Genomic DNA, 14,994 nt, shown 5'->3' with positions numbered 1-14,994 from the left:
AAAAGAGTATGCCAAAAGTCTACTATTTCTGGTAGATTTTCGAAGTGTGGATCTGTGCACACTATAACGGCTAATATTGCCCACAACCCATTGTGCATTGGAGGAGGATTTGGTTCAGAACTACAAACACGAATAAAGTGTTAAAAAAAACTACAAACATGGTGGGTGTGTGTGAGCTATGGTTAAAATGAGAGGTTTAGATAAAGGGTTTTGAGTGATTAATAATCAACATTTAACCTAATAAAAAAATATGTATTTAATGGTATCTCTGTTATATTTCATCTGAAACAACAATGTGGACTTTTATGAAGATCTGTTAGGTCATTAAATGAAATGTAAAGGATTTTAACTGTGATAAGATGATTGACAGGCCAGTTTATGTTGACAGGATGCGTGTAACTATGCGACAAAGCGTCCCTTAAAAGATGCGATTTAATGGCGTTATAGTATGTCCCAAAGCTTGTCTCATCTCACTCAAAAGTATGTACTTTTTCTTAATATTCTTCGTAATATAAGTAAGCGAATTGGGAGGTAGCATTAGTGCTTATGGAAGGGCAATATTCTTCAAATAGTCCTTTTTGGCTGCTCAAATCGGATTTAAAATTGTCTTTTGTGTCACTCTTAACACGACACACAACGATAATGTCAAAACTGGTGACAGAAATGCCTAAATGGTTCAGACGTAGGCCGTGTAAACCTCACTCCCCTGATCTCAAGAGGCGCTCTAGACGCTAGAGACAGCGGTCTTTAGCCTCCTTGTTAGAGTGCCCGCCTCCCATGCCAGCGGACCCGGGTTCGAGTCCTACTTAAAGCAGTCGGTTCGAACATGCGAGGTTATAAGTACATAGTGCATAGTATATAATATGTCAATTGGGACGCAACTTATGTCTGAATTCACAGTATTCATAAAACAGTAGGCTAAAAGTACCCAGATGACCTACTACTTCCGGCGAGATTCGGAAGTGCAGATCCAGTGAACACTTCACTCTCCCAATTGGCCAAAACCTAAAAAATGGGTAGCTTTTGACATGACCGACCCGAGTTCGAATCTGCCTTTTTCCGAACTCATTCTTCACCCTTTTCCCATCGCATATCAGCTCAGAGAGGCGTTTATTTTAAGTAAAAATGAAGAAAATATTTAAATATAGTGCCTAAAAGGTACTTAATAACGAGAATAAAGTGTTTATTGTGTAGGGTTTAGAACAGTAAGGACAGTAATGTTCCAATAAAGCAGCATCCATTTATGATTTTAATAAATATAATCATAAACACTGAATAAGTTGTTATTATTGCATACTGTTTTATAATGTACTACAATACACAGTGGTGCAAATTTGTACTAAGTATAAATAGCATCTAACAACTATTTGCCATAATAAAATGCTGATTTTGTGAAGTTTCATGGAGGTGGTAATATGGCAGCTACATGTTTGTTTCTCTTCTCACTCTATCAGTGACTTATGCCAAAAAGATAAGGTCAGGGGGGGACAAATGAACCAGAAGGTCCTGAAACTTCCTCTTATTTTGCAGTCCTCATTAACAGCTCATTGTTTTGTGGCCCTCGGTTGCACTCAAAGCCCCCTGTACCCTCATCCGCATCTCTTGACACAGTCACTCCCAACTTGTAAACGTTGCCATGGTGATGCTTCAGGCATGGTCAAGAATCCACAGCTGAACAGTGGGAGACGGAATGGGGGAAGATGCTAGTCTTGGGGTCTCAGTGGGAAAGGTCCTTTTATAGGACATAATGACGCCAGAACTCTTGGGAAAGGCAATAAACCGCTGCTGTATGTCTGTGTATCCATGTCATTCAGTGCGTCGCTGGTTTGATCAGTCTTCTCAATGACATCAATATTCTGTGGGAAATGTAACGACGCTTCTGGAAAAGTCACAACTAGAATGTAAGAGGCATTAGACGTCTCTGAACTCAAATACAAATGAGTTTTGATTCATAATATGTGCTTGTCAAGCATGTCATTTTTTGTGTGTCCAATATGTTGTTTTGACTTAAAAAATAAAATAAAATGTCTAGATCATCTAGATATAGATCTAATAGACTTTTCTTAAACAACGGTTAAAAAGGCTAAATGTGATGTTAATTTTTACAAAAGCAATTTGTTTTAAGGATGTTACAGAAATTAGATTTTTGCTACCTAAACATGTAGCCCAAATATAAGAATTTTCTGAAATAATTTAAGTTGCTGATTCTAATAAAAGTGTTTTGAAGAAGGATCTTCCCCTGCTTCATGACACGAGGTTGTGTTTTCACTCTAACGGAAACGCGAGATCTTTTCGGGATCATTATCAGACAGTTAAAATCCGATTAAACCTGGATCATTTCCATTACGTAAACACAGATGTTTTCTTATCAGACTTTAAATTGTTAAAGCAAAGCTTTAGCTTTTCAGTTCATCCCAGTTAATTTACCTGAAGTAAGCGGTCTTCTCTGACGGTTTGTTCTGTGAGGACGCGCGCTGATAGAGGAGCATGTTCATTGGCTGCAACCAGATATTATGGCCAATCATAAACGCAGAATATCCCGCTGCATTTAAAAAAATAATAATGATAATTTAAATGCAGCGGGATATTCTGCGTTTATGATTGGGCAATTATATCTGCAGGTTTCTATCTTTAATGTACTCGAAATATTTCTATCTTTACTACGAAATCCATATATATTTTTTTCTGAGCTAAAATTAAATATCATACATTTTTACCATGATTTACAATAGACACCCACTAAAATGTCATTCAGTGTAACAATCTATTTATGCCATATTAAAGACTAATTACTTTTACCCTAAATGCTAATTTTACTTTGCCACTACTATCCAAGTTTTTGCCCATTTGTCAGAAAGAATTTTTTACTCGTTTAAAATGCAATCAAATTTAGCATGCTTTTATAGCTATATTTTACAGGTCAGAATAAGTATGTTGTTTCAATTTTTACATAAATATAAGACACTGAATGACAATGGAACATTATTTCACACACATTTTGACATTTTATTCTCCCAAAACTTATCTGAAACCTTAAAAGTAGACGTTTTACTTGCATTTAATGTGCTTTCTATGTATGTAAGATTTCTGTTGATGCAGACATTTAAATGCATAACATCCCCTCGAAATCCCCCTTCACAAAAAGTACACTAATATTCTAAAAAACCAGTAATGGTTTTATACAAGACCATTTAACAAACAGTACAGCTAGACTTTGAGTGAATATATGTTGCTACTGTGCAGCTTCTTATCAAGATAACAACCTAACAACCCAAATCTAAAGGTACAGCGCCATCTACTGTCTGAAAATGAACAATAATGACTGAGTGCAGGCAATGTTTCCACACATGTACCCAGTATTTAATTAATAGTTACATTTTTGATTTGATTAGCCTATGGAAACTGCTCCAGCATTTTATCCCAGAACATTATGGCCATATGCGGTGGATTCTCAATACGCGAGCTTAGAAATGCTAAATAAATCAAATAATATCATTTGTATGTTGCAGGAAGTAATGAACAATTATAGGGTTGATGCAGGGACTGGTCTGTGTCCGAAAATATATTTGTACATCACATCTGAACGTACTTCACCAAGATAATTTGGACGTTGATAAAGTCATCGCTGCAGTAGAGAGCGCGAAAAAACCTTTGAGTTTGCGAATCGATTCGAATGAATCAGTTCATAAGAGCGAGCGGTTCATTCGCGAATCGGACGTCACGCTCGCTCTTCTTCGGTGGTATTGAGCAGCGCTATAAATACCGGCGCACTCCATTCTGCGCTCCCTCATTTGGCGATGTCGCAGTGGAGGAGAGACAGAACATATGAAAATGAGAAAATCAGATGGCTACAAGAAGGTAAATCTTTCTTATAACAAGTTTGTAGTTACATAAGTGTTTGGTCAAGGTACAATTTAATAGATCACGTTCGAGCTGTGGTGATAACTTTGGCGCGCGCGCGGGTTTCAGCAGCACGTGGTGGTTTCTTCGACTTTTTTTTTTTTTTTGGCCATGTGAAATTCAGATACTTTAAAACTATTTTAGAATATTCTCTTGTGGAACTTGTTATTGAAACTCCAGTGTGTATAAACAACACTGCTAATACAGTAGCATTGTATTGATTGTTTGTTGGTCTTTTATTTTCAGGTGGCTGAATGTGGTACTCTGAGCAGATGAAGACTGTCCAGCTGATGTAAGTATGCTCTTCCTCTCTGTGTTTTTGAGGACCCAGCGGTAGTCAGCTGTGCAGGCCAGCCCATGCCTGAGCTAGTGTTACTCTGCTGGAAGAGAAAGCCACTGCCGTCTGTGCTCCATCAGGATTGGCTGTTTTAGTGAATCCTGCTGTGCAGCACTGGCCGTGCCGCCTTCTGAGAGTGGACTGTGCTCACTACATGAGGCAGCCCTAGTCTGGGGGCGAACACTCGCGTCACATGTGCTTCAGGTAGATGCAGACTTGATTCTGAGTTTCTAATTGATATTATTGTTACAGGTCACACATGACCCCAAAATACCTTCATCCCAATGGCCAGGTGTGTTGAGAAAGGTGAGTGTTTAGTTTTGACCATTTAAAGTCGGCATGAAATCAAAATGGCCCCCATTTCATTAATGCACAATGTTGGTCTTATTGTGGATCAATGCATGTGTTCTGAAATGTTAAAGTGCATTTTGCTTAGTCACATTAGGGAAGTAAAATGGGTTCAATTTCTTTCCTTCTCTGCAGGAAGAAGGTACAAAGAGTTGAAGTCCATAGAGATCATCCTAGTGCAGGTAAGCTTTATTCAGCGCTTCAGTGTTGTGATCCAAGTTGATACCATCATAGCAGAAGCATTTCTCTGTTGTGATGTCTTTAAATCTTGGAAGAGGATCTGCAGGGTTGGCACTGATTTTTGTTGGGTCGGTCTACAAAAATCTGACAAAGAAGCCTGCTACACCTAATTTTGTTTACTATTAATGTCATAATTTGTGTTTGACAGTGCTTTCTTTCATTGTAGGAAAGGTGAGTGAACTTGCGGAATTAAGATCTGGTCCTGCCCTGTTTTTACTTTAAATTATCAGTGCTTCGTTAAGTTTATAGAAATTTCCAAAAATTGTATCTCTTTAGTTTATGTAAAAGTGTGATACAAATGACATTTGCATGTGTATATGTAATATTTCAGCTCTTTTTAATAAATTTGTTCACACACCTGGTTTTTGTTCTTATGGGGTCTGGAGGGTAGATTAAGTGTTTCAGCTTAAGGCTACAACAACAAAATGTGAAGGATAAAGAGGGTTTGAATGCCCTGTATTTAAATAGATTGGGTTTGTTCAAACATTCAGCCTTCATTGTCCACATGTACACAATACACCTGTTATTACACCCAAATGTAATTTGGCTTCATTTGAGTCTGAGCCTGATGTACCAAGAAAATGGTACTATATTTCTTCAGATCTGAGGTTGTTTGTTTGTTTGTTTGTTTTTTTTTTTTTTGTGGGTTTTTTTTTTTGTTTTTTTTTTTTTTTTTAGGGCTCAATTTGAGCACCTTTTTATGGCGTGTTATATAAACACTGTTAGACCATGTAAGTTCAATAATGTGTTAGAATTTGTGACTATTTGAGGAAAAAGGATGGTACAAGTATGTAGTAATGGGGAAAAACAAATCTTTTAGAGACTTTGAATCAATTGCTTTGCAAAATGATTCTTTCGAATCGCTCGAAACGCCACACACTGGCCAGAACAGTGTAAATGCAGCAAAAACAGGCCAAACATGCACAAACTTTTTACAAATCGGTTACAAATGTTTTATTGAAGGTCTAATCTATTAAACAAGAAATAAATCTAATACCATTAAATATAAAGAATTATTTTATTAAATTGTAGTCCTTTATGGAGAGCTTAATCAGATCAATAAGAGACTTTTAACTACAACTCTTCCTTTATTATACAGGTGTGTCAAATGTCTACAAATTTATCAAATCGATCCGAGCTCAGGTTAAAAAAAAAAACATACTGACTGGTTCAGAGATCATCGCCCCCTAGTGGGGAACCATTGAAATTTCGAAACGGTGACGTCACCGTCGACCGTTATGACGGTTACGCCCACTGAGTGGCAGCACTGGTTTTCAGCGTGAATGCCGCAAAAAACACACAAAATACATCCAAAACGAGAAAGAGCTTTGCGACTGACTGTACAAATAGCCTCGACACAAAATCTGAGGTATATTTTTACAGACTGCTGAAAGCTACAGAAAAAAAGAAGCAAATAGGTCGCTGCAATTCACAGAAACAGCTGGACTTCAGGCAAAGAAACATGGATTTGCAGTTATCATTTTGTCTCAAAATGTTGGCTTTTGGGGTAAAATCATACCCTATATATTGTGTTGACAACTCATCAATTATTTACCATCTTATATTCTGCATAATTGGGTGTTTTTAAATGAACACTGACAAAAACTATACAAGTTTTAGGGCTGGACGATATGACAAAATATATTACATTGATATTAGTGATCACCCGGATTTAGACCTACCTATATTGTAGTTATTTAAAGAGTTCACAGGCAGATTTGCTTTATGTATTTCCCCGGCGTCGAAATCAGGCACATATAAATGTCAGGAAACGCGATTTCTGGCTGTATGTCAGTATCCACGGATTAGGTTTCTTTGACATGTCGTAAGGAACACTTTCGAGCCCAACCTTTAGTGTAATCGTTTGTTTTACTCGCGTTTTCGCAGTTTCCTCTATTAAATCCAGTCATCCAGCAGCTCTTCTGCCACTCAGTCCAGCTGAGGGAGCGCGTTCCGGCGGGAAAGTGACGTCTACGCATACCCTCTATACTGAAATCACGTGACTTTGGCAGTTTGATAACGCTCCGAATCTCTGGTTCGAAACGATTCGCAAAGCAGGTTTCGAAGCCTTAAGTAATTGCAAAAGCGCCCATAACTTCGTTTCAAAATTATTAGCCTTATTTCATATGTACAGTGTTGCATCAAATGAATGTTTTTAATGGAAAAAGTTTCCATTTACCCCATATTACTGTGACAACATAACCCACTACAAGATTAGTGTTTGTTTTTAATAATAAGCTATTTTCCAAAGTGCAATAACAGTAAAATGAGACATTAATTACTAGAGAAATGAGAAGTGTGAGTTATTTGTCTCCCTCTACTGGAATTACAAGGAACATCAAATGCAAGTGTTGTTGTATGAGAAAGAGGACAACTGTGCTTGTGTTCATGTTTGATCCAACTACTTGTCTGTGTACAGCAGAATATTCTTATTGGTCTTTGATGTCTGAATGTTAATGTTATTTTTGTTTGACTGTGGGTAAAATTTCTAAATCGTTTTAAATAGTTGAACAGAAAATGATGGCTGTATGACATTTGAAAAGCCAAAGCTGGTGAAAGGTTAAAGTAAATTGATCAGGAAGGAGTTGTTTGGAACATATGGGATATTTTTCTTTATTTAGATACAAGTACAATTGTAAACATATATGAGAAAGAGATGTATCTCGCGTATAAACATGTATATATATATATAACCCCAATAATAAAAGTTGAGCAAGCTCAACATGCAGGCCTACAAATGGAAACTGAACTCACATATAATTTAACTTGCTTACTTTTAATTTTAACATCGGAAACGTGAATTGCTACATATTAGTTTTGCGTCATTATTTTGTACCTGTAACAGCAGATCTGATTAATGTAAAATACATATTATTAAGTGACTGAAAACTGCCATACCTGAATTTATTTTTTTGCGTTTATTAGCTTCTACAAATGCACCACGAAGATCAATTTTGAGGTAAAAATCTAACAAATAATACCAGATTCATCATAACAGAGGTCCTAGAGTCGCTTTTCTTGTATGAAAGAAGTACAAATTACTGTTTTGCCACATAAAACCGAAAGCCGCCATTTGCTTTTTCATATCAAACTATTTCAGTGTTAACCTGAGAGACTGTATTTATCATTATTTTGAAGAGAATAGTGCTCCAAACAGTGGGCTTTGTCTGTTTGGATTCCCGCCACAGCTTTTTAAAGCGGAAAAAAGAGCACTTACGTGATTTTACGCGCTAAACTCTTGATGTGATCTACACACTATCGGACTAATACAAGTAAACGTTTCCTATGACTTGAAGATCGACGAAAGTGGGCGGGCCTATGTGGGAAACACGTCACTAGCACCGCCCCTCAATTGTCATGTGACCTCGATGTTGACGTACTCTGCTGTGGGACATTGGCGCGGTTTAATCCAAACCCGGCAGCTGTTCGTACGTACGGTTTCTTAATTTTCTCTTGAAGCAATGTCCGAACATCGAAGATACAGATGCGAAAATGATTACAAACCTGATGAGAACAGGTAAGAATTTTAAAACTTGCTGGGTGTGGTTGTTTTTACTTTTTATGGTGTGTGACTTTGAAGCTGCACGGTTTGCTAGCATAGCAAGACACTAAGCTATTGTCTACATTTAGTCTGTTTTGGTCTTTAAATCATGCGTTTTTGCACTCCTTTTAGCTTTTCACAGTTTTTTTATATCCCTAACTCTTGTCGACACCTTTATTCAGCGACTGAATGAGGTGTGAAGTTCTCCCGCCTCGCGTTTGGACTGTAAATGAGTAGTTGGCGCCATCAGAACATCAAGATTTTACCACAGCATTCACCTCTCTCAATGTGCACTTTTTATTTATTTGTTTTTATGTTGTAGTGAGCAGCTCGATATCGTGTGTGTTGACAGTATAATATTTTGCGTCTCCTTGAAAACAAAGGCTAACTTAGACAGTAATATTTGCTAGTTTTGGTTTAATAAGTTGATTTTTGGGTGCAAAAAGATGTTTATAATACAGTAGATTTGTGTATAATATGATTAATGTTTTTACATGAATTCATTATTTACAAAAAATAAACTGCTCCTATTTCTAATGCATGTACAATGTTAAGATAATGTGTAAAATTCATTCTTCATGTCTTTTGTCTTGAAGGAACAAAGGCGCTTCAAGATGGTCCCATTGTAGGAAGCGTGGTGCCGATGGTGTTCTGAGGAAATCTAATGCTGAAGAAGAGCCGTCCAGAGATCAGAGATGTTCACAGAGCTCACGCAGACCAGAAAGGTAAGATTTCTCATCTTGCGTTTAGTGTCTGACTCAAATCAGACGCCGCTTTCTCAAGAGGATTTGTTTTGAAGTGCTGTGGTTGACATTTTGTTCAGTGTGTATCAGATGCATAAATTGAATGAAATTGCATCTGATCTCATCCTGGCATTCAAATGATGACTGAACGAGCCATTTTTGTGTGCAGTTTTACAACCCCAGAGAGTGGCGGACCCGTGTCCAGAGTGAAAAACTGGGGCGATGAAGTGGAGGCCGAGGAAATGCGATCAAACGTCCGGCGTGATATGCATCGGTCAGTTGCCTCTCTTGATTTTTAAGTATAAATCAGATTTATATTACATACATGACCATATTTCTTGGCTAAATATCGGGTTAGTTTGTGAATATGAATGCACAGGCGTAATTGATTCTCTTTTTCAGATACAGAAGAAGGATTCTTGCGGCTGATTTTCCTCAAAGAGACAGAAAAATCTCATCTGGAAGGTTTGTGATTGTAACATTTTCTGTGTTTACATCTCCAAAAAGCTGGTGTAACTTTTCCATGTTAAAATACTTTTTGCTCTCCCAGTTTAATATGCAGATAAGTAAGCCGTTCATTAGGGATGTGACGGTGAGGAAATTTTTCCACCAGTTAATCGACGTGTGACAACACTGGATCTGGGATCTGGAGTTGGAATCTTATCGCTTTTAATTCGCTTACGATGCGCGTCTACTGGCGCAGAGCGAGCATTTGCTATTAATTCCTATGGAAGCTCAACTGAAAATGCTCTCTTTGCTCCACGCACCATTGTGAATGCCGTGCACATTTTACTTTCGCTTTAGAATTAGCACCCATTCGGGTGCGGCAATTGCTTGAATAGTGGGTTCATTATTATTCTCACGAAAAACACAACAACAAATCAGTACAATGACAAACTCGCCTAAATATTTCACTTTGAAACCAAATCTTCCATCATCATCTTGTCAGTCAGGAGTGTGGCGAAAGTGACTCCTGCTGCTGATCTGTCCCGTGACTTGAGCAGACACGTTCAGTTTTTAATTGAAGTGTCTGTTCTCTAACTGAACTTAATGATTTGTATTACTATAAAAATCAAAACGACAGTGATGTAGGGCGGTGATGTAATCGATGTTGCGGCACCAACTATCGCAGCAAGCCTACCATTCATATTAGGGCTGTAGCTAACGATTATTTTAGTAATCGAGTAATCGTTCGATTATGCCCTCTCTGAGCCAGAGACAGATGCACTCAGTGCTTGGCATTTATCACAACTATTCAGTGTTTCAATCACATGATGTTTATTTTAGGTTTCAGATATTTAAATACACATAAGTACTAGTAACAATACATTTAGAGTTTGTAAAATATACACTGATGTCTATGGAAGCTGCAGTAATAATCCTTTCCATTATAATTAGACGACGCGTTATATTCATATCAGATACATATTACATACTGTGAGTAAGGCAAGCAACTATAAAGTTTACCCTGTTCTTCTCCCAATTCACCGGACGCTTACATCCATCCGTGTATTTCGAAAGAAGTGGAAGAATTCAAGTGTAAATCCGACAGATCTATTCTCCTGACCGCGGCATAAACAAACATGGCGCGCGCATATAGCTCAACTAACGCGATCATTATAAAGGTGCTTGCACAACAAAACACATTCACTTACACATATGGCTTAAAAATAAATATATAATAGCAATAACACAATAAAAATTGATTCAAGTAAAGTATGAAAAACAAGTAATGGTTTTATTGAACAAAACTGTCAAAATACATAATGTATTGAATTGTACAACTAATGTTCTTTATGTATTATAAGAAATGCCTGCAGAGGGCGCCAGTGGCCTGATGGTTTTTACACTCTAAACACGATCTAATCCTTGTTTAATATTGGCTTACAACATTTATTTCAACTGTCCAATTAATCTTTAATATTTGGCCATTTCTTTACGACAGAAATGCTACAACCACAGTAATTTATTGAACAAGAACATGTGGACTTAAACGAGGGCTTAAACTTATTATATACATACATACTGTATAATATATTCTCCTGCGTTTGCTAAGGTTTACAGATGACTTACCATACAAATCTGATTAAATGTCGCACATTGCGTTTCCAGATGAACATTATATGCAGAGATCCAAACTCACAGCATATGCAGAGATGGAGTTTGAGACGCGCCACTCATGTAAATAACAGTTCACATTTAGCAGCATTTACTGTGAATGGAGCCGCATGAGACGTACGTGGATAACCTACACGTATATTAAACCTGCAGCACATACATTTAATTAATTCACAGCCTTTGTAAAGTCACAATAGCATTATGCTTTATTATGATTTTTAAACGGGTTTAATATCGTGCAGCCTTAGAAAACGGTCTAATAATGCGTTTCATGGATTCTCATCTGTGGAAAGCGCCACTTCCGGTATTTTACCGGTTACTCGACACAGGCAAATTGAAATCGAGGATTTTTTTTAAAATCGAGTATTCGAATTTAATCGAGGAATCGTTACAGCCCTAATTCATAAGTTGATTCCTCTGAAGAGCGTAAATACTAAGACTGTGTTCTCAAAACATCGCTCAGGGGTGTGTTTCCCAAAGCGAACTATGGTCGCAAGTTCCGTCGTTACCGATAGAGTTCAGTGGGACTTACGACCATGGTTCACCAACAATGCTTTCGGGAAACACCCCTGTTTGAGCATCTTGACCAGCTCAGCAGTTCTCTTAACTTCCCTTAACCCAATATACTTTGGTGTGACATAATTTTGAGCAAAATTCAGGCCAAAACAAAGTTTTTGTGTTTGTTTTGGGAGGTCGAAACAGCTTGCTAAAGCTAATTTTAACAAACAAGTGTATTCTATGACAAAGATTGGTTCAGTCACTCCATATGTACTTTAATGTTTAAATATTTATAAACTTTACTATGTACTTGCCCATTTCATCGTGTCCGCTGTGCTCTTGCTGAGAGAGCCCGCCCACACTCTCTTCTGATTGGCTGTGGTTTTTGATTGATTTTATCGCTTCTCGTTTTCGCGTCGCGTCTAGTGTGGACAGTCAAATTGCTCGTCGCTGGAATCTTATCGCATCGCGTCTGGTTAGGACACGGTGTCAGTGTCTCTTAATTATAATTACAACTTAATTTTCTACTATAAAGCGGCTCTCCGGAGTTTTTGTGTTTTTATTCGTGGCCGTCTGACCTCGATGGACTGAACAGAAGAAATGAACCAAAGGAGATTTATACTTCAAAGAAGGTGGAGCCTCAGAGCCACACCCACCTATTACATCATCACCATAGACCAATGGTATTTGGAAGGTGTTTACCAGATGGAGTGAACTTTTCTGGAAAGTTTGCTTTTTGCAAGGTGTTTCGAACTCCTAAAACAAACTTCATTTTCACCTGATTTTGTTCGAAACAACGTCACACCAGTTTGTTCTTCGATTTCACTTCAAGTATATCAGGGCCTTTAGGTGTCACTTGTACAGCAGTCTTAACCCAAGCTTTTCTTGTTCCCCCAGTTCAGACTCCAGAGACTCGAGAGATTCCAAAGAGTCTCCTGCTAAAGGCGACATGGAGACAGACGAGACCACGCTCGTAAGACGACAGAAACAGATCAATTATGGGAAAAACACGCTCGCGTATGACAGATACATCAAAGAAGTTCCCAAGTGCGTGAGATCATGGTTGTTTTTTCTAAATAATTACATGTATTAACCTGCTACCTTTCGGATAGTCTTATTCGTAAAGTATTTAAGATTGTTTTAACCCTTATTTTAGGCATCTGAGACAGCAGGGTGTTCATCCAAAGACTCCAAACAAGTTCAAGAAGTACAGCCGGCGCTCCTGGGACCAGCAGATCAAGCTGTGGCGGGTCAAGCTTCACGCGTGGGATCCTCCTGCGGAAGAGGGAAGCGACCTGCAGCAAATGTAAGCTTCCACAAAACAGTCATAGTTTCCTGAAGGAAAAGAACCCCATTACATGTAGTGTTGTAGTGGCAACACAATGATTAGTTGTGGTTTTAGAGATTCCAGTGTTCATTTACTCTGTTGTTTTTGTAACAGAGAGGAGATTGACTTTGATGAAATCATGGACTTTGAGTTTGATGTGGAGTGTTCGGCCGATACTGAATCTCAGTGTCCAGCAACCAGTGCACCATCGCTGTCTTTGACGGAGGTAAGTTTCCCAATTTACAGTTCAGTTCCCAATACTGAAGTAAATATGATCAGTCCCACCAGGAATTCATACCATTTTTGTCAAATTGTATTTAATTTTTTATAATCATGTCCTCTTGTGTTGCAGGACTCGTTCACAGGAACCCCTAAAAAGATGATGAAAATCGAAGACGCTGAAATGTCCTGAGCAGCTACACTGACATCACGAGGCTCCATGAGAGAAATCCTGAGCAGCTGAATTATCTTAATGCACTGTTCGTCTCACTGTTCGTTTTGAGGATTATTGTGAAACGCTTCCAACAGGTTCTGGTGTTTTTGTGATAACACAAGTTTTGACAGCTTCTTAAAGAGAAGGTTTTGTCTTCATCACTGAATTCACCATGTTCTTTCCACCTTTTCCTTTTTTGGGTCTTGAAAAGAAAATGTAAATGTGTAAATTTTGGAATTGTTTAACTTCCTGTGGTGGTAATCCAGTGCTCAGCGGACCTTCTCTTGTATTTATCAGTTTGTTGAAACTCACAACAAATTTGCAATGTTAAGTAGTTTGTGATTTTAAATGTTTTTGTTGTTTTTGTTTTTTAGAATTATTTTTTTTTTTTTGGACTTGTTAATTTCTATTTTATGAAGAACTTTTTGAAAATAAATATTAAACTGGAATGACCAGATAAGTTGTCAGTTATTTGTCTCACTGTACACACGTTTATTCACTCATTTACTTATTTTAATGTTTTTTATTTATTCTGTTTATTTACTAGAATCCAAACACCGAAAGTGCCGAATCGCCCCCGGAAAAACACGAGATATTCTCCATTCGTTTTAACTAATCGAAAAAAACAATTGAGATTCGGGAACCTCTGATTGGTGGATCTCGGGTCCGGTGGGTCGTAACCTGACACAAAAGCTTGTGCTTTCTGTTTTTTGCACGATGATAAATTGTATTTTAAGTAATTAAGTAAATTATCCGGTATATGCTGGAAACCTTTCGTGTTTCTGCCCTAAAACTGGATGGGCGTCACAGACCATAAATCACAGACACCCCAAAATCGTAAAAAATTTCCGCCATTTTGAAGTTTCTAAAAAACCTACTTTCTAAAAAACTGAAAGCAAAGTCTTCACCAAAATAGGCACACAACAGATATAGATATTGCTGGCAAAAAGTAATCAAAAGATTTTTGATTAGTCCAAGGATTTAAGTTTAAAATTGGTAAGCATCTTCTTTGGTGGACGTCCTAACATATCCTGTAATATGACTACTTAAAAAAACATGGCCGGCAGCAGCCAATCAAATTTCAGCGGCCATTAAAAATTGATGTGTGAAATTAATATGCGTACCAATTTTTGTGAAAATTAGCCTAAAGGTGGCGGGGCTATAATAGGCTAATCAAATTAGAATCAAAATTCTCGTTTCTTCTGAATCATCGCTTTAAGCCCGAACAACAAAATAAATCAAATTTTTATGATTATATAAAGACTTTATCCACTTTTTCGAGCTCCTGCTAATCTATAATTTTGCGCACATCAGCTCTAGATGATGCATACAAAAAGTTATCAAATAATCTAATAAACAGTTTAGGATAGGCCTATATATATTTTACATTTGTCAAGTATTACTTATTATGCCTATATCTTGTGTGCACAAAGTTCAAACTCCTCAAAACCTTGTACATGGGTCAATGACGTGACAGGTCATTTTTTTTGTCCAAAGGCCTTAACAATA

At 37.6% G+C, this 14,994-nt stretch overlaps 1 protein-coding gene, 1 long non-coding RNA gene and 1 other non-coding gene across 4 annotated transcripts; all 3 read left to right on the top strand.

The window, feature by feature from the left end:
- Positions 1-3,748: 3,748 nt before the first annotated feature.
- LOC127494139 (uncharacterized) lies at positions 3,749-4,544 on the top strand. Its single transcript, XR_007924808.1, has 3 exons — positions 3,749-3,858; positions 4,147-4,192; positions 4,490-4,544. It is a non-coding gene; the product is annotated as an uncharacterized LOC127494139 (long non-coding RNA).
- On the top strand, positions 4,227-4,422 carry LOC127494894 (small nucleolar RNA SNORA74). Its single transcript, XR_007925007.1, has one exon. It is a non-coding gene; the product is annotated as a small nucleolar RNA SNORA74 (small nucleolar RNA).
- Positions 4,545-8,176: 3,632 nt separating the features above from the next.
- Positions 8,177-13,945, top strand: slbp (stem-loop binding protein). 2 transcript variants are annotated; one of them, XM_051859776.1, is made up of 8 exons: positions 8,177-8,342; positions 8,963-9,091; positions 9,279-9,383; positions 9,518-9,574; positions 12,623-12,772; positions 12,882-13,031; positions 13,167-13,278; positions 13,405-13,945. In XM_051859776.1, the coding sequence occupies exons 1-8, from the start codon at positions 8,287-8,289 to the stop codon at positions 13,462-13,464; spliced, it is 819 nt and encodes a 272-aa protein (XP_051715736.1). In that variant the 5' UTR covers positions 8,177-8,286; the 3' UTR covers positions 13,465-13,945. The 2 variants fall into 2 exon arrangements, with proteins under 2 accessions (XP_051715736.1, XP_051715734.1); XM_051859774.1 differs by having other exon boundaries at positions 9,512-9,574.
- Positions 13,946-14,994: the final 1,049 nt, after the last annotated feature.

Source organism: Ctenopharyngodon idella, chromosome 14 (assembly GCF_019924925.1).
Source record: "Ctenopharyngodon idella isolate HZGC_01 chromosome 14, HZGC01, whole genome shotgun sequence".
Classification (NCBI taxonomy): Eukaryota; Metazoa; Chordata; class Actinopteri; order Cypriniformes; family Xenocyprididae; genus Ctenopharyngodon; species Ctenopharyngodon idella.
This window is presented reverse-complemented; position numbering and strand designations above follow the sequence as displayed.